Source organism: Carassius gibelio, chromosome B4, assembly GCF_023724105.1.
Source record: "Carassius gibelio isolate Cgi1373 ecotype wild population from Czech Republic chromosome B4, carGib1.2-hapl.c, whole genome shotgun sequence".
Taxonomy (NCBI): Eukaryota; Metazoa; Chordata; class Actinopteri; order Cypriniformes; family Cyprinidae; genus Carassius; species Carassius gibelio.
Genome location: NC_068399.1, coordinates 3,761,053 through 3,780,271, shown reverse-complemented (window position 1 = coordinate 3,780,271; position 19,219 = coordinate 3,761,053). Strand labels below are relative to the sequence as shown.

Genomic DNA, 19,219 nt, shown 5'->3' with positions numbered 1-19,219 from the left:
CACATGCAGGTGTTAAACTAATAAAGATCTACATTGATGGCAAACAACAGGATGCTTTTGCAGAATTGGTTTCAACTGACTGTAGGTTCTTGGCCACATCTTCAAACTCTCTCTGTGCTTTTGGTGTTTTTCCATTTTCCATTATGAAACTACTTTAGAAGATTCAGTGAATGCATGGAATTGAACGTCATTCAAATTGATTTTTAAAACCCATTCAGGCCATTTTTCTTCTGACATGCCTGCGAAGCTGATGATGTATTGTTTTGGTGATCTTTTGTAGAACATGCTGGCATGCGAATGACTTCATCTGACCTTCTGACAGTCAGATTTGGTGTGTAGCACACATGCTTCAGACTCTGGTCATGCTGGGGTGTTCCTATTCACCTTAATTTCCCGGTAAGAGTGGGACAGTTTGTAAATTTATTGAAGCTGGCTTCCATTGTTTTCCGTTTCCAGCTATTTTTAGCTGTACAAAATAGTGTGTTCTGCTACTTGGTATTGTAAATAGGTGTGTTTTACCACATTATTTGAATGTATTATCTTAATTATGAACACACTGGTTTGTAGTGCAAACAGTTGTACCATTTACTGCACATTGTTATTCTTCTCTTTATTTCCCTACAGCAGCTAATGAAACAGAAATCTTACAAATTCACAGAAAACGCCTTACTTCTGAGTTGAAAAATAAGGTGGATGGGACAGCAGTTATGTTTATGCTGTTATTTACTTCTTATATATTATGAACCTGGACCACAAAACCAGTCTTAAGTGTCGATATTTCAAAATTGAGATTTATTCATAATCTGAACACTGAATAAATATGCTTTTCATTGATGTATGGTTTATTAGGATAGGACAATATCAATGGCATTGTTCTTAGCAATGCACATTACTAATCATAAATGAAAATTTTAAATATTTATGATAGGACCCATAAAATTTATTTTTGATTATTGTTTCAAATATACCCCAGCGCCTTGGTTTTGTGGTCCAGTCACTAATGACATTGCATGGTATTACTAAGTTTGTACACCCTATATATAATAAATAATCATAGTGTAACATACAACCCATTTGTACAACATATCATTTACTTGATCTGCCAATAAGAGCAGCTAGAACACTTACTAGAAACCAATATTGTAGCGACTGCAGCAGTTTTTTCACCGTATATATTCGGCTTGAGTCGAGTTCAGTGGCCTACGGCTCTCATTACAAATAATAGTAAATGTAAATAAGTAAATGTTTTAGCATTTTAAACAGACATAATCTTGTTTATAATACAGAATTTTTATGTTATTTTGATTTATGACAATATAAGGTTGCTTAATTACTTATTAATGAAGTTAGCAATTACTTAATTACCTGTTTGTTGTCACTTCCATCTAGAGTCATTGGAGTAGCTCAAACTGTTCAGATCAATCATGGATAAAGCACAAACATCTGGAAATGAAGATTTGTTTACAGGACAAAGGTACTTCGACTAAAACATTAACTCTGGTTTTGTTCAGTTGAGATGATTCTCATCGTAAAGTTTTAAATCTGTTCTGTTTTAGTTCAGTTCATCAGAAGAGATCAGATCCTGAACCCAGCCATGTGTCTATGAAGAGTGATGCATCTATGCTTCAGCCAATAAAGTTCAACAGTGGAGAAACACGGCCTGGACTCAGGTATAACTGAGTTATATATCATTTGTATGAAATTTTATTGTAGTATGGTACTTATCTTCTCACGTGTTTTCAACAAGAAAAACATTCTGTGCTTTGTGTATTTTTTTATACTGTATTTATCTGATAATGTAATACACAGTTTTTATTAGGGGTGCTTCGATTGATTGGCTACTGGTCACAATCAGCAGATAATCGCTTTGGCTGTCTCTAAAGAGGCCGATCTCATAAAACCGATCTCAAGCAGTTGACATGCCTGCTGTGAGAGGTTTTGCTCAAAACTGTGAGATGAGGGTGCTGCTTATATGTGTGTGTAAATGAGGTGCAGGTGTGGCAAGGAGATTGACTGAGGAATGATGTGCAGGTATGGCAGGGTGATTGTGATGCAGAGACTCATGGGAAATGTAGTTAGGGTGTGGTGCAACAGATAAGAGGTGCTAGAGTCCAAGTGACATCTGGTGGTGAGTGTGGAAATGTCCTGATTGGAGTGCCCTCTACAAAAGTTCATGGGCACTCCATGTAATGATCGTGACAACAGCCAACACATGTTCTATTTTTTATTTATTTTTTGGCTAGGTTTAAAGGAAAAGATCTCTTTTAAATAGGTCAATAAGGCAAGTTCTTAATTAAAGTTATTTATGATTACTTGTAAAAAAGATTTAAATGCAAAAGAAAGACAGTAATGTGAGGTAAGAAGTAAAAGTAGTTTAAATGTTTTGAACTTAATATATAAAGTAAATTCCAAAGTAAAACACATTATATTACTGTACTGTGCAAAAAAAGAATCACACGGCCTGGACTCAGGTATAACTGAGTTATCTGTTAATGTTTACATGCTGCATTAGTAGTCAGACAACAGCAGTTTGTTTACATTTACATTTAAGCTAGAAGAAGAAGAAATAAATAAAGAGAAAGGTTGTTGTAGTTTTTTTTTATGATGAAGCCAAGTAGTTTTGAAAGAGATGAGTTTTCAGCTGTCGCTTGAAAATTGTCAGGGATTCAGCATTCTGGATAGATTAATAATAAAATAAACACAAAACAGCACGACAGCCCCTCACGGACGACTGCTCCGCACAAACAAAACTTAAACACAAAATAAAGCCCAGGCCTGGTCCTATCTCATCCTTCACTGTCATCGCTCCTCTTTTGTATCCTTCCGATCTCCTCCGTAGGACTCGAGATCGGTGAGTGGCACATTTTCCAATCACTCCACCGGCTTCGCTCCGTTCCCATGGCTCTCTGCCCCACCCCACTCGTCACATAATCCTGAGACTGGACTCTACTCCAACCCTGGAGTCCCCCGTTCCCAGCTCCTCCCCATTCTGGCAGATGACAGCAGGTTCCAGCCCCCTGGTGAACGGCGCCGACTCATCAAATCGCGGGCAGCCGGCAGTGAGTTCTTCCATCCCTGGCAACTCACTCCAGCCCACCGCCTCGAGCGTCCACAGGGGCACACTCCCTCGCTCCGGCTCGATGGCACCGCGGATTCACCGCAATGGCAAAGAATCTTCGGCAGCACGTCGCTCCTTCCTCCCAGGTTTCGGCACCAGTGTAACGGAGTACAAACTTCACAATCACGGGAAGAAGGAGGTGGGAATGGCAGACATTCAAATGAAAGATTTAATAATAAACACAAAACAGTGTGACAGCCCCTTGCGGACGACTGCTCCGCACAAACAAAACTTAAACACAAAATAAAGCCCAGGCCTGGTCCTATCTCATCCTTCACTGTCATCGCTCCTCTTTTGTATCCTTCCGATCTCCTCCGTAGGACTCGAGATCGGTGAGTGGCACATTTTCCAATCACTCCACCGGCTTCGCTCCGTTCCCATGGCTCTCTGCCCCACCCCACTCGTCACATAATCCTGAGACTGGACTCTACTCCAACCCTGGAGTCCCCCGTTCCCAGCTCCTCCCCATTCTGGCAGATGACAGCAGGTTCCAGCCCCCTGGTGAACGGCGCCGACTCATCAAATCGCGGGCAGCCGGCAGTGAGTTCTTCCATCCCTGGCAACTCACTCCAGCCCACCGCCTCGAGCGTCCACAGGGGCACACTCCCTCGCTCCGGCTCGATGGCACCGCGGATTCACCGCAATGGCAAAGAATCTTCGGCAGCACGTCGCTCCTTCCTCCCAGGTTTCGGCACCAGTGTAACGGAGTACAAACTTCACAATCACGGGAAGAAGGAGGTGGGAATGGCGGACATTCAAATGAAAGATTTAATAATAAACACAAAACAGTGTGACAGCCCCTTGCGGACGACTGCCGAGCACAAAAAAAACTAAAACACAAAATAAAGCCCAGGCCCGGTCCTCTCTCGTCCTTCACTGTCGTCGCTCCTCTTTGGTATCCTTCCGATCTCCTCCATGGGACTCGAGACCGGTTAGTGGAGCAGGTGTCGCTCATTTCCCAATCACTACACTCTCGGCCCCGCCCCACTCTTCACACATACAACCCACAGATTTTCTAAACCGGGCCAATGGATGATTCGAACAATAATACAAAATAATAAATAGAACAATATTTTTAAAGTAAATAAGTGGATTCACTACAATATATCATTTGTAATTTAAAGTGAAACAATTTGTTAATTTATTTGGGCTGCACGATGCCTACGAAATACACCAGACATCTTAGGATACTGAGGCAAAAAAGCCCTGTAAGAGTGCCATTTTCCAAAATACCACCGCACTCACAAATTGTATTGATTTTATACAATTCCATGTTGTGTGTGTGTTTTGCTCTCTGTGACACAGTTTTCGTTCTCGTGCTGATGGTTAATTTGATTCCAGTTGTCTCTTCTTAGTTCCTTGTTATCCTGTTTTTAAAAGCCCCAGTCCTTTCAGTTAGTGTTTTTCTGGTATTGATTGTTAACCCCTGAGTCTCCATGTGTTATCCTGCCTTTATCCCTCATTGTGTTCTAAAATAAATACCTTGATGTTATTCCTCCTGGTTTCTGCACTCCTTCATCTCCGCCACAGTAGCCCAGCTGTGACAGAATATTGGATTAACACAAAACAGTGAGCGGCGTCTTTTTCATGCTTTTGTTTTTCCGCTTTTTGAGTAGTTTTTTGTTTCCTGCTTTCGCCCCTGTGGCCATAAAGGTTGCAGCTCCGTTTGCTGCCTTAGCTCGCATAGATCTCCATTTCGATTAGTATGCCTGGGAGTTCTGGGAGTTCTGCAAGCTCACCATGGTGACGATGTTGGATGATGACACCCTCAGTCATCTGTTCTGGCATGGGGCCTACTCCCATCACCCCGTGGACCTCCCAGACACCACCGGACTATATTGGAGAAAAGGGATTTTCAGTTGTCTGGGGAATGTTCGGTCCCTTGCCAGAACCATCCTGCCGTCAAGCCCACCCATTCCCAAAGCTCACTCCAGTGCCAGCTCCTAAAAGCGCCTTGCTGTGCCTGTTCCTCCAGAGCGCCTTCTGGTGCCAGCATCTAATAAGCAATTCCTTGAACCCCCGTTTAGCCCAGGGAGGGCCACTGACCCCCAGTTAAGCCCAGGGAGAGGTCCTGGTCCCTAATTCAGCCCAAGAAGTGATCCTGACTCCCCATTTAAGCTCGGGGGCTCCAGATTCTCAAGTACATCCAGGGAGGGCTCCTATCCCTCAATATAGCCTAGTGTCGGTTCCAGCCCCAGAGCTCACTCCGGTGTCGGCTCCAGCCCTAGAGCATAGCTCACAGAGGGCTTCACACAGAGACAGTCACTTCATTTCTAAATGAATAAGTCGTTATGAATTAATGTTTTGAATGAATAGCTCAAAAACACATTCAGCAACATACGGTCAAATTGCTATCAAACAATTCCCCAAAAATATAGAGAGAATTTAAATTGCACATCCTAAACAATATTGGCAAATATCATCTTAAGAAAAATGTTCTTTGCTTACTTGTGAATTATATTGTTATTAGTATGGTTAACATTAATGCAACCGTTCAAGGTTTAAAAGTCATTTCAGGCTGCATAAGGGGACATTTTCTTTAATCTGACCCTCAACCTAAAATTATTTGACAGCCCTGGCATAAAGGAATTTTTTATAAAGTGCTCTGTAAAGTGAAAAGTGATTAAATTGTTGATTTGTTGCCTACAGTAGTTTAAAGAAATAACCTTTTTTCTCTCTGTTTCAGCTCAGTTCAACAGAAACGATCAGATCCAGAGGCCAATTATTTGTCTGTGAAAAGACATGTTTCTATGGGTCAGGCAATAAAGTTTAAGAGTGGAGATACACGGCCTGGTCTCAGGTATAACATTTTGTAGTAGTAGCCCTTTATTGTCACTAGTTACAAGTACCAGGGAAATTAGCCACTAACCTGTTCATACATACATACATACAATATGACAACGGGGTAGACAGGACAGGAAGATTGGGAATTGAAGAAGAAATACAGCATAACATTAGGGAAGTGAGGAGAAAAAACAACAACCAGACTATGCTTCTATTGGGATTACAGTGTGAGAACAGGAAAAACACCTCAGCAACAAAGCACATAATCAATACAAACACACAACTTTGCAACTGGGGACGGAAATTGGGGGGGGGGGTCGAGGTAATCCATCGCAGGCAAACAGCCGTCTGTTCCATCAGCCCTACTCGCTTGCCAGACTGGCGGTACAAAGCGGCAAAGGTGAGGGATGGGGGGTGGGGGTTGAATGCATATTTGTATATAGTACATATGTGTGTGTGTGTGTGTGTAAGAGTATGTGTACTTGTAGGCCTGGAGAGTTGGGGTTCAATCTAGTTGCTTCCGTCTGCAGATTGTGATAGCGTCATGGAGACAGCCTTGGTCAGGTCCTAGACAGAGTCAACAATCAGCAGGTGTCTGTGGAAGAGGGGGAGGAACGCAAAAGTGTCTCACTGCAGTGCTCCTCCGAGAGAATTGTTATTCCAACATTGACTTTGGCATGCTGGTAGAGGTAGCCAAAAGAAAATAAGATACCAATTGTTTGGTCTGGGGGCGTGTAGCCGCATTCCAATTTCACGGTCACTCTCTTGTCCATTCTGGACTCCAAATCATGACGGGCAGCCTTGTGAGGCTTTTGACAGCTGTTCCTGTTTCCTGAATTTTTCGATAACCTAGAACAAAGCCTAGTCCAATCAGCAGAATACATGTTATCATGGTTCCGAATAGGTAGATGTTTTCAATGTCCTCCACGGAAAGAGCCGCCAGACAAACGACCCGCCATCTCTCCCACGCATCCATCGTGTAGCCAGCTGCGAACGTTTCAGCAGGTTCCCCTGAACCCAAGCTTTTGGTCGAGAAGATGGGGTCAATCAAATCAAATCCATGTTTTCCAGTTTTGGAGAGCAGTGCAGAGAGAGTCTCTCAGAATAGACGAGACGAGAGAGCAAGCAGGGAAGGCAAGGGGAGGAGAGGGAGAGAAATGCATCCGCCTCTGTTGAGAGCCAAAGAAGTTCTATTTATGTAATAGATATGATTTAAGGATATGATAAGGAATATATAAGGCACTGTTTATTATTAATATAATAATTTGGATTTTTTTTTATTACACAGCCAAGTCCTCAAAACGTTTAGACTAAATCTGATGAAGAAGTTTGAGTGTCTGTATGAAGGAACAGTGACGCATGGAAACCCAACACTGCTGAATGAGATCTACACAGAGCTCTACATCACAGAGAGTGAGAGAAGAGAGATCAGTAATGAGCATGAGGTGAGACAGATTGAGACACAGTCCAGGGGAGGAGCAACAGAGGACACACCGATCAAATGCAATGACATCTTTACAGCTTTACCTGGACAAGACAAACCCATCAGAACTGTGCTGACAAAGGGAGTCGCTGGCATTGGAAAAACAGTCTCAATGCAGAAGTTCATCCTGGACTGGGCTGCAGGGAAAAAGAATCAGGACGTCCAGCTTATATTTCCACTTCCTTTCAGAGAGATCAACCTAATAAAGGACAAAACACTCAGTCTTTCAGATCTTCTTAATTTCTTTTTCCCTGAAATAAAAGAAATGGAAATATCCATTGAGGAACATAAAGTATTGTTCATCTTTGATGGTGTGGACGAATGTCGTCTGTCTCTGGATTTTAAGAGAAAAGTGAAACTGTGCAAAATATCTAAATCAGCCTCAGTGGATGTGGTTCTGACGAACCTGATTGTGGGGAATCTGCTTCCCTCTGCTCTCATCTGGATCACTTCCAGACCAGCAGCAGCTGATCTCATCCCCCCTGACTGTGTCCATAGAGTGACAGAGGTACGAGGCTTCAATGATCCACAGAAGGAGGAATACTTCAGGAAGAGATTCAGTGATCAGAGTGTGTCCAACAGGATCATTTCACACCTGAAGTCATCCAGGAGCCTCTATATCATGTGCCACATCCCAGTCTTCTGCTGGATTTCAGCCACTGTTCTGGAGAAGATGTTGAGTCGAAAAGAGAGTGGAGAGATTCCCAAGACTCTCACTCAAATGTACACACACTTCCTAATCCTTCAGACCAATATCAAACATCAGAAGGACTATGAGAAGAGAGAGAAGGATGAAGACATGATCATCAAACTGGGGAAACTGGCTTTCCAGCAGCTTATGAAAGGCAACCTGATCTTCTATGAGGAAGACCTGAGAGAGTGTGGCATTGATGTGACAGAAGCATCAGTGTACTCAGGACTGTGCACTCAGATCTTCAGAGAGGAGTTGGGCTTGTATCAGGGGAAAGTCTTTAGCTTTGTTCATCTGAGCCTTCAGGAACATCTAGCAGCTTTATATGCACACCTCTCCTTTACGATCAACAACATCAATTTGTTTGATCAAACGAAACAAAGTCTGTGGTCTAAGATTTTTAACCAGAAGAAATCTAATATATTATCTGAGTTGAATAAGAGAGCTGTGGATGAGGCTTTACAGAGTAAGAATGGACATCTGGATCTTTTCCTGCGTTTTCTTCTGGGTCTCTCAATGGAGTCCAATCAGACTCTCTTACGAAAACTACTTACAAGGACGAGAAGCTGCTCTTACAACAAAGGGGAAACAATTCAGCACATCAAACAAAAGATCAGAGAAAATCGCTCTCCAGAGAAATCCATCAATCTGTTTCACTGTCTGAATGAACTGGGTGATGATTCACTGATGCAGGAGATCCAAGATTACCTAAAATCTGGAGAAATTAGAGAAACCAAACTCTCCTCTTCACAGTGGTCAGCTCTGGTTTATGTTTTGCTGACATCAGAACAGAAGATGGATGTGTTTGATCTGAAACAGTTTATTGGAGCACAACATGCAGCAGATGAAGTTCTTCAGAACCTGTTACCTGTGGTTAAAGAATCCAGATCAGTTCAGTAAGTAACACTGAAAATAATCACTCCACTTACAAAACACGATCACATTTACAATTTTCAGGTGTGCTTTTTTCTTTTTTTTGTAACCAAATTAACAAAATGGGACAATAAAACTGAATCAAATTTCTGGCAGTGAGCAGGACAGGCATGTGAGACACACTAAATGATCTAAACTAACTAAACCTGAGGAGGTTTTTGAGTGTCTTTGTGATAGCTGGATGATTGTAGAGGTCACTGTGGATGATGAAGATGCTTGCAAGTGAAACCATGATTTGTGCAAAAAGAATAATTGTAAGTTAAGAATTTGTTATTTACATGGTCTGGTAGTCATACAGTGTATGCCTGCGAATATGGGACAAACTGCGTACTGTATAAATTTAATAGAGAACTGTTCTTTGATATATAACATTACTGAAGCCAGCTAACTTTTGAAGGAATAACTCATCACTACCTTTGGATTAGCTGCCTGAAACATGAAGAGATGTCCAAATCAACAAACATCAACACAATTAAAAATCAGATTATCATTGCAAGGTCAGAGTGGATATTGCCTTCAGTGGAGCAGTGTAGATAGGCTAAAATGTATGTATAATTTGCTAGTGTTACAGCTACCAAGGCAGACCACAATATCTGCAGTGTCAAAGCCTGGAAAACAAAGCTAGAACAGAGTAACATCGCTTACTGTGGTTTACATAAGTATTATCTTGGATTTTGTAGTTTTTGTAGCAATTTTGACTAAGGTCAACCAGTAATGGATTTTACTGATACTAATAGCTAGGTTGGACAATACTGGCCAATACAGTTTAATCAAGGGATAGTACATTGGATATGAAAACTAAAATGAATGATTATGAATTATTATATTGATCATTAAAGTTAATTTATAGTTTTATAATTTTAAAAGAAGAAACTTTAAAATGAAATGTATTAGTAATAGTAAATGTTAAAATTAACACACTCTAGGAAGGAACAATAGTTATACACCTGTCATCATTTAATTTCAACAATCATGGTTAAAGTTAAACATATTTAAATGTCTTTAAATATAATTAAATATCATATTTAAAGGTCATAGCATTGATATTACACATGGATATTGTATGTGTACTCTCACACGTTATTTGTTTTTCTATTCTAGAACACTGCATGATTATCTAATCAAAATAAAATGTTAATCACACACTCAAAAACACAGCGCTGCATTTAGGAGAATTCGCAGGGATTAGATTTTACACACACCAGATGTGTCACATTCAATTCAAGCAGCAGTCTAAAAAAGTTTATTCAGTCACCAAGTAGAAATAAGTTTGCTTCAAGAATGAACAGTTTGGCATAAAATAATTTGACGTTCGGTGTTTAAACAGAGCAAACGGAAAGAGAAAGCGCAATCTATATTACAGCTCTCTATATGAAGCATATAGACTTTATTAGTGCAACAGAAAGACAAGCGTTGGTAACACTTTCTATGAAGCATTATAATGAATGCATAATACCTTATAAAACACCTTATAATATACTGTATCATCTCATGAATATTCATAAGAACAGTTTTAATATACTATAATATTTACTTATTTGTGGTTATAGCTTTTAAGAGTGTCATGATTTATAACACAATGAACGCATTGCATCCACTTTTAAAATGTATTATATTTCTCATAGTTATAATGTATTATAAGTTTCATATCTTGCCATTTTTCGGATGCTACTTTGCTTAAAGCAGTCAAAGACCAATTAGAAGTAGTAGTAATAATAATAATAATATTTTTTTTTAAACTCAAACAGCCATAAGATCGGATATCAGATCAGATGAATGTGTAATATAATACATTTGCTTTGAACTACTTTTATTGTAATATCAGTTTGATTATTTTGATGGTACCCTTTAGACAGCTGTTGATAAGTAACTCTGCAACTACATATCAACTAGCTTTCAAAAGAATATTAGTATATCTGCTTCTGTAAATATAAGCTAACACTTTATTTTGATGATCAACCAACAGATAAACTGACTATAAGTGTCTTTGCAAGTATGTCAACTACCATTCTTGAGCATACTAATACTCTAATGAGAGTTAGTTGTCATGTAGATTAATCTTCAGGGCTACTAAAGTTTTTCAGTCAAGAGCAGTACGTAATTATCTGCCTGTCTTTTGTTGCTTGGTTAACATCAATGACTCTGACAATAGCAACTAAATTAGGCTGCTATATCTTATCCCTTAAACCGAATGTACAGCTGCAATGGATGCAATGTACTGATACACGTTCTCCCTACTGTTTATGTTCACCTAAGACAAATAAACTGTGTTTACGTGGATACTCGTCAAAAAGGGACAATTCAACATCATTTTGTGTGTAATTTTCCGTTTATAGGACATGAAAGAGTACTCGCACGCTGTGAGACACGCTTTCTGTGTGTATGCTTCGGATTTCTGCACTCATAAAAACAAGACCGAATTCAGTTCTCTTCTGCATCGTCAGATTTATCAATATGTCTGCTCTTCTCTTACTCCTACATATTAATTTTTAAAAATGTTTTATGCAACATGCAGCAAGTGTATGTTCCCTCTGGTTCATTTGTACGTATCAAACCTCAGAACCACACAGCAGATTCATTCTGAATTAATCTCATCTCAAATCATCCTTCCCTAACATGTCATTATTCTGTATATTGTCTTGTATTGTATACTGTTTTATTCATGCTTAACGATAGAGCCACTAGTTAAATGTATGTTTGTTTAGACTGTATGTTTGTTAAAACACACTTAACTTTTTATGGACGAACAAATTAGTCAGATGCAATAGTAATTCTGCCACAGTTATTTCTGGCAGCTTTAATTAATAATTATAATTAATTTAAATTATTTTAATATGTTTCCCTTTTGAGCTAATTTTCTACAATGAATGAATGAATGGATCTTCATTTCATTCTGTTCTATCGCAGATCTAGTTTGTTGTGTTTATTTTTCTGTGTAATTTATTTCCATGGTTCCTAAGTATGTTATCATTTGTTTCCATAGTTACTAATTAGTTTGTCCCATGTCTAGCTCATTTCTTTATTATCTTGTTTATTTATACTCTTCTTCAGGTCATGGTTCATGTTTGCGGTTTCGTTGTGCTTTTGTTTTTCTTTGTCTTTACCATTTTATACAATCTCCCTTGTTAATTTCTATAAATACAAACTTGCTGCAACTGGATCCACTCTTCCTTCCCTGCATTGCTGTAACAGGTGTTTTAAGAAGAACTGAATTACTGAAACTTACATTTAAAATCTAAAATAGCTGTTTGCTTTGTTCTTTCCACAGGTTATGTGGATGTAATCTCACTGCTCAGTCCTGTGAAAGTTTATCTTCAGCTCTGCAGTCCTCAAACTCTGTCCTGAGAGAGCTGGACCTGAGTAACAATGACCTGAAAGATTCTGGAGTGAAGCTGTTGTCTGATGGACTGAAGAATCCAAACTGTCAGCTGGAGATTCTGAGGTAAATGGTTTTCAATCAAATAAATTAACAAAATATTTAGTTATTTAATATTTATCAAATTGTAAAGCTTGCTGTAACAAATTTCTTTCGTGGGAAGGAGGCGGGAACCGGCAGACAATCAAAATGAAGTTTAATAATAAAATAAACACAAAAACAGCGCGAAATTCCCTCACGGACGACTGCCGCTCACAAACAAAATCAAAACATAAAATAAATCCCAGGCCTGGTCCTCTCTCGTCCTTCACTGTCATCGCTCCTCTTTTGTATCCTTCCAATCTCCTCCGTGGGATGCGAGACCGGTGAGTGTCGCAGGTGTCGTTCATTTCCAATCACTCCACCAGCCTCGCTCCATTCCCACGGCTCTTAGCAATGCCCCACTTGCAATGTAATTTTATATGATTTACAGCATGACACAGTTAATTTACGGGCATCTCATGGTCCAATTCTTTTCAGTGTCTCTCTGGTTTTAAAAATGCAACAAGAATGAGGAATCCAGAGTGAAATAAACATGACCAAATTAATTGCTTTTTGAAGAAAATGACAATCAAATCAGCAAAAGTTAGCAAAGTTAGCAAAAGAAGCAGTGTGAAAATTAAGTTTTTTTTGTATACAAGATCAATAAGAAAATTGTGTATAAAATATAATAATAATAATATAATAACTAAAGAAACAAAACAATGACAAAGTTAATGTTAATTAGGAGACTTAATGTGTCTAATATGTAATATATTCACTTATTCAGCTACAATGCAATTTTGGGGATAGACAAAAAGTCAGACGTAGGACAGTAGAAAGTGATGTCAAATGTAAATTTATCAATTATATGTACATATATAAAATTGACATACAGATTTCTGCATTTATAATAAGGGGAAATGTATTTATAACACAATATATGTTCTTAGGCTTGTGGACTTAAACCTAAAACATGACCATATAGAAATAATCCATGGCTTAAATTGTCCAATTAATGCCATGTTCACTATTGCTGTATTTGTAGATTGTCTGGCTGTATGGTGACAGAGAAAGGATGCCGTTATATATCTTCAGCTTTGAGATTAAACCCCTCTTACCTGCGAGAGCTGGATCTAAGCTACAATTACCTAGAAGATTCAGGAGTCAAGCTGCTCAAAGAAAAACTGCAGAATCCAAACTGCTCACTGGACAAACTCAAGTATGTACAGCAGTAAGATTTTAAAATGTTTACCATTTTAACTTCTCAGTGGCTATTTGTTTATATATATATATATATATATATATATATATATATATATATATATACACTGAACAACATTATAAATGCAACACTTGTTTTTGCCCCTATTTTTCATGAGCTGAACTCAAAGATCTAATTCTTTTTGTACATTAAAGGCCTATTTCTCTCAAATATCGTTCACAAATCTGTCTAAATCTGTGTTAGTGAGCACTTAGATCTTTGAGTTCAGCTCATGAAAAATGGGGGCAAAAACAAAAGGGTTGTGCTTACGTTTAATAAAAACAAAAAATGTTTTGCTTCCACTCAAAATGGTCGTATTTGCTTCCACTCAAAAAGGGGTATTTTGAGCTGAAATTTCACAGACACATTACATCTTGTAAAAATAAAGTTAGAACCTTTTCTCTTTAACCTAAAACTTTTCAAATCTTCAAGATGTGGTTAGTAATGAGCTACATTTACTCTGTTACACTTACTTTTTTTGCAAATATTTTATTTTTAAGAGTACATTAGAAAGTTCTAATTTGAGTAAATTTCTAATGACAATAGTAAACTATTACTATGGTATGCTGGGTGACATTCCTCGTTACTTCTTTCAAGTGCAATACATGTTAACAAGTGCATAGTTTATTTCAAGTGTAACATCTCTTTCTTTCTGGCACACAAGTGATGCCCTGTTTGCGAATGAATCACTCTTTGAGTTGATTCTGTTCAAAGACTTGACCAAACTATTGGGAAAACAGTCTAAATAGATAGTTTGTGAATCTGTTCACTTCCCTGCATACACTGAATTCTCTGCAGCAGTTTTTCATTCAGAGTTAAAACGGGATATTTAAGAAGACAGAAAACAAAAAGCTTTGCCTTAACCTCTTAACTATCACCCCTCTTTTTGAAAATAGATGTGAAAATGCACTGTTCAAACTTAAATTGTTCGAATTCATTAATGCTTTTGAATATAGACCTAAGGTTGGTCTCTTTTTAATCAGCAAATTATTGAACAAGTGAAAATATATTAAAAAAAAGTTATAGAAGGTACTGTAAAGAAAATGTACTGTACTATAGATTGTGTTGTTTAAAGTCTGTTAAATATGTCAACAGATTAAACTATGCAAAACATTCATTATAGTTTCATAACGTTTAACCCTTAAAGACCTAGAACATTTTTGGGGCACCTGACACACCTGCACTTTAATTTTGTTTTTCAGACCTATTCTAGCAGTCAGCATCAAGTGCCCTTTATAGTTATAAACAAGACAACTTACAGTTTAAGTTTAACTAATTTAAAATCTCAATTTTCTTTTTGTTTTCTCTAAGAAGTAATGAAATTACAGAATTTTAAGAAAAACGCAAGCAACAATTGGTATTCCTTACTGTGTAGTCAAACAGAAACTCCTAAACTTTGGATATTTTTCTTTAGAAAGTTGTATCTGGGTGTTTTACACTTCCAAATAAAATATTGTTTACATAAACATTCTCCAAGCAAGTTATAGCCATTTATTACAATACTGCTTTATGTGAAAAACAGGCTAATTTCGTTTATTAACAACAGAGATGTGTCCAACAACATTTAAGGAGTATAGAAAATGGAAAGAGTGTTATATTAAAACAAAAAAGTTTTTTTTTTCTTCTGAGAAATATATTTTAAATCTGAGTGTGAACAATAAACACAAACTGTGCATGCAGCATGTAGTACAAACTACACACAAAATGGGTAAGTAATATTCAGCATGCAACAGAAATAATAGTGCAAATTATCTTTGTGAACTATAAAAGAACTATTTACCTAATATACATTTTATAAATGATCGATCCGTTGGCTGTAATCTGTCAGGCTTGATTTTACCGGGATATCGCTTAGCGACGTGAAGACATAAATTCTTTATCAAACATGTACCACTGTTTCATCCTTGGTTTTTTATTTGTTTTATTTCAAATTACGCTGTCATGTTTTTCTGTGCTTTTTCAGAGTTTTCTGTTTATATTCATGCATACACAACAGATTTTCACTTTGTGTTCATCCATAATTCCAAAGAAATATATTAAAAAGTAGTTCAAAAGACCAAAACCTATGTTTATTGGTGGAATATGGGACAGTTTGAACCAATCTGGGCACGGGGGTGAGACTAAAGTGTCAAAAATCGTTCCTGTTTGGCTCAGAGGAACTAAATGCATTGGTTTCTTCTGACGAATCAATGTTGGTCAAAATATGATAACGTAATCAAGTACACTATAGTGCCTCTGAATATCCAAATGAGAGAAATAGGATATTTTTACGTCACTTTTTAAAGCATTCAGATAGGATTAGCAGTTCAAAAGTTATTAAACATTAAAGAACAACAGTTATTTTTAGCCTAATATGATATGACAACATACATTACAAACAATCCCCACAGACATGCAATATATGGCCTTCATACAGTTACAGGATCATAAGATGAGTTGCTTCACTCATCTGAGTGAGCATGGACAAGTTATTGGGGTTATGAAGTAGCGTCCTCTTTTAGAGGTTCCTTCCAGTTAGTTTATGTAGGTATGTATGTGTGAACAAGTTTTAAACATGTTGGAGATATAATTAAGAACCTAACCAGTGTACTTTCTTAAAGATGAATATATATATATATATATATATATATATATATATATATATATATATATATATATATATATATATATATATATATTAGGGCCGGGACTCAATTAAAAAAAATAATCTAATTAATTAGAGGCTTTGTAATTAATTAATCGAAATTAATCGCATATAAATATTTGACCTGAGAACAGTGAGAAGTAATTTTTTTTCACATGGATTTATAGTATACCATTGAATAATGACTGAATACATAAGCGAAAGCAACAAAATATTGTTTATTTTTGTTCAACCAAGTCTAGCAGACCAGTGCCATTTTTGCCATTAAGTGTAGCAACAGCATATTTAGAAACAGTTTAGAAATAGTATATTTCAGAAATTCAGGTAGCTTATAGGTGCTTGAACCTTCTGTAAAGTGTTTTTTAAGTAAAACACAATACTGTCAAGTACATTCAGAACATTGGAAACCTCTCTCTGTTGCTTCAGAGGTCCAACACTCTTCAACCTTGGCCAAAACAATAAAGAGTTCAATATAAACTGCCAGTTGCACCAACAAAATAATACATAGTTCAACATAAAGTGTAAAGTCCACGCTAGCTGCTATCTGAGGTGATACTTGAGGCTCGATGTGCTGCAGTGATATGCGAACGCTAGTTGGTGCTCCAGTATAATCGGTCCGCCGAAACTCATTCAGTGAGAAACGTTCCGCGGTGCAAAAATAAGTTATTAAAGATGTGGGAATTTTTTTTTCTGTAATTAATTAATCTTAATTAACGCGTTAAAGTCCCGGCCCTAATATATATATATATATATATATATATATATATATATATATATATATATATATATACACACATATATATTCATAAAAAGTATAGTATTTTACAAACAAATTTGTAGTGCACCAATTTTGCTTGATGAGAGCATGAAATAACTACATTTAGAATGTATTTTCAGTTAGTGTGGACATGTCAATCTATTTTTAACTATACTTGTCATGAAATAAATATATTTGAAATACAATTAAGTGTATTTATTTTTCACTAGGAGTCACAGAATAAAAATATGTAAATAACTCAATTTTGACAAAAATGTCAGATAGGACCTTATTATTCCAAGGTGGCGATATTTCTTGACATACCACACAAGACTTGCTGATATAACATAATAAACTTTATTTTGAATATTTCTTTATTGCATGATACATGTCCTAATATTGAGCCTAAAATGTTGATAAGGATTAGCAATAGTCCCACTTTAGCACAATCAATATACTTAAGTATATCATTAGTAATAATTTAGCACTACTTCTGCACAATTAAAGTTGTTCCAATTTAGTAGACTTTTAAGTACAAGTATACCAGTTAAGTATACCAAAAGTACAATTGAAAGTTAACTGTATTGCACATAAAGATGTAAATGTATTTGCAGAATATCTATGCTTTTGACCAGTTCAATCTCTTTGAAACAACTGAAAAAAATCAATCTATAAAATTACTAAACTAAAACTATTTAAAACTTTTACTAAATTAAAATTATTTCTTAACTGAAAGCTGTTAAAACTGTTAAAACTTTCTGTTCTAACTTTCTCAAGCCAAATTCAAAGTCCACTCACAAACTTTACCCATCTAACTGAAAATATAATTAGATGTTGTTTGTTAACTGATTGTGTGTTTTTTATAGTGTGGATCATGGAGGAGAATACAGGGTTACACCAGGACTACAGAAATGTAGGTCTACAAACAAACACCACACACACACTGCTTTTGTGATTTATGTTGTGTTATAAATGTCTCTGTTCTTATATTCAGGGGTTTGTTTTCTCACACTGGATACAAACACGGCAAACACTCAACTCATTCCGTCTGAGGATAAGAAAAAGGTGACATGTGTGGAAGAGGAACTGAAGTATCCTGATCATCCAGACAGATTTGATGAACATCAGGTGTTGTGTAGAGAGAGTGTGTGTGGACGCTGTTACTGGGAGATTGAGTGGACTGGAGATTATGGTGTGGATATATCAGTCTCATATAAGAGCATCAGCAGGAAGAGATGGGGTGATGAGTGTGTGTTTGGACGTAATGATCACTCCTGGAGTTTGCACTGCTCTTCTGACAGATACATATTCAGACACAATAAAAGAGAGACTGATCTCCCCGTGAAGTCCATCAGCAGAAGAATAGGAGTGTTTGTGGATCACAGCGCAGGAACTCTGTCCTTCTACAGCGTCTCTGACACAACGAGCCTCATCCACACAGTCCAGACCACATTCACTCAGCCGCTCTATCCTGGGTTTGGTGTTAATATTGGATCATCAGTGAAACTGTTGATGAATCAAAACAGAAGAAATTCTACCTATAATGCTTTGAGCTGCAGATAAATCGTAATGGTGTCTTTTATTTTCTTTTTATTATGTGTAGCTGAACTTCATGACATATCAGAACAAATGTATGTAATAAATCATCATATGGACAGAAAGATCAGTGTGTGTGTGAGATTCCTGGTGCGTGAAAATGTTTTCTCATTTCTTAACCTACATTTGTGCTGATTAAAATCAGTTTTTAATTGTTGTGTCAATCATTTGTATTATAATCAAAATTACCTTTCAGTTCAAAAGTACCTTTTATAAACATATTTCATTGAAAATGTCAATTATTTTCCTCTGTTGTTTTTGTACAGACATAATAAAACACAATGACAAATCAACTTGAAATCAGATTTAAATTGATGAATATTTGAAATGTCTGAATTCTGTTTTTATCATGAATATAGTTGATTCCTCACTGAACATTGAAATGAGACAGTTTCTGGACATTATGGTCCTCACTTATAAAGCATGCGTATCAGTGGTGTATGAAGTACTTGAAAGCTATTCACAAGTAAATGTACACATCTTATGCTGGGTATGTTACGTTCTGGAACTTTCAGTTTCCTTATTTGGTCTTCCTGTTCTTGTTTTGTTAATTGA

At 37.1% G+C, this 19,219-nt stretch overlaps 2 protein-coding genes across 14 annotated transcripts in view; one reads left to right on the top strand and one right to left on the bottom strand.

The window, feature by feature from the left end:
- LOC127955919 (NACHT, LRR and PYD domains-containing protein 3-like) overlaps nt 1–18,729 on the top strand; it is a 24,266-nt gene extending 5,537 nt beyond the window's left edge. For 5 of the 13 annotated variants that reach the window (XM_052553558.1, XM_052553557.1, XM_052553554.1 and 2 more), the window contains 10 exons: nt 281–396; nt 625–689; nt 1,390–1,474; nt 1,557–1,670; nt 5,805–5,918; nt 7,191–8,972; nt 12,278–12,451; nt 13,452–13,625; nt 17,935–17,981; nt 18,063–18,729. In XM_052553558.1, the coding sequence (XP_052409518.1) occupies nt 1,425–1,474; nt 1,557–1,670; nt 5,805–5,918; nt 7,191–8,972; nt 12,278–12,451; nt 13,452–13,625; nt 17,935–17,981; nt 18,063–18,631 (3,024 nt within the window). In that variant the 5' untranslated portion in view covers nt 281–396; nt 625–689; nt 1,390–1,424 and the 3' untranslated portion in view covers nt 18,632–18,729. Of the gene's footprint in view, nt 1–62; nt 82–280; nt 397–624; nt 690–1,389; nt 1,475–1,556; nt 1,671–2,460; nt 2,472–5,804; nt 5,919–7,190; nt 8,973–12,277; nt 12,452–13,451; nt 13,626–17,934; nt 17,982–18,062 lie in introns of those variants that run through there. The other 8 variants (XM_052553562.1, XM_052553560.1, XM_052553563.1 and 5 more) reach the window with 6 other exon arrangements.
- LOC127955916 (gastrula zinc finger protein XlCGF57.1-like) overlaps nt 1–19,219 on the bottom strand; it is a 703,806-nt gene that overhangs the window by 555,859 nt on the left and 128,728 nt on the right. The window lies entirely within an intron of this gene.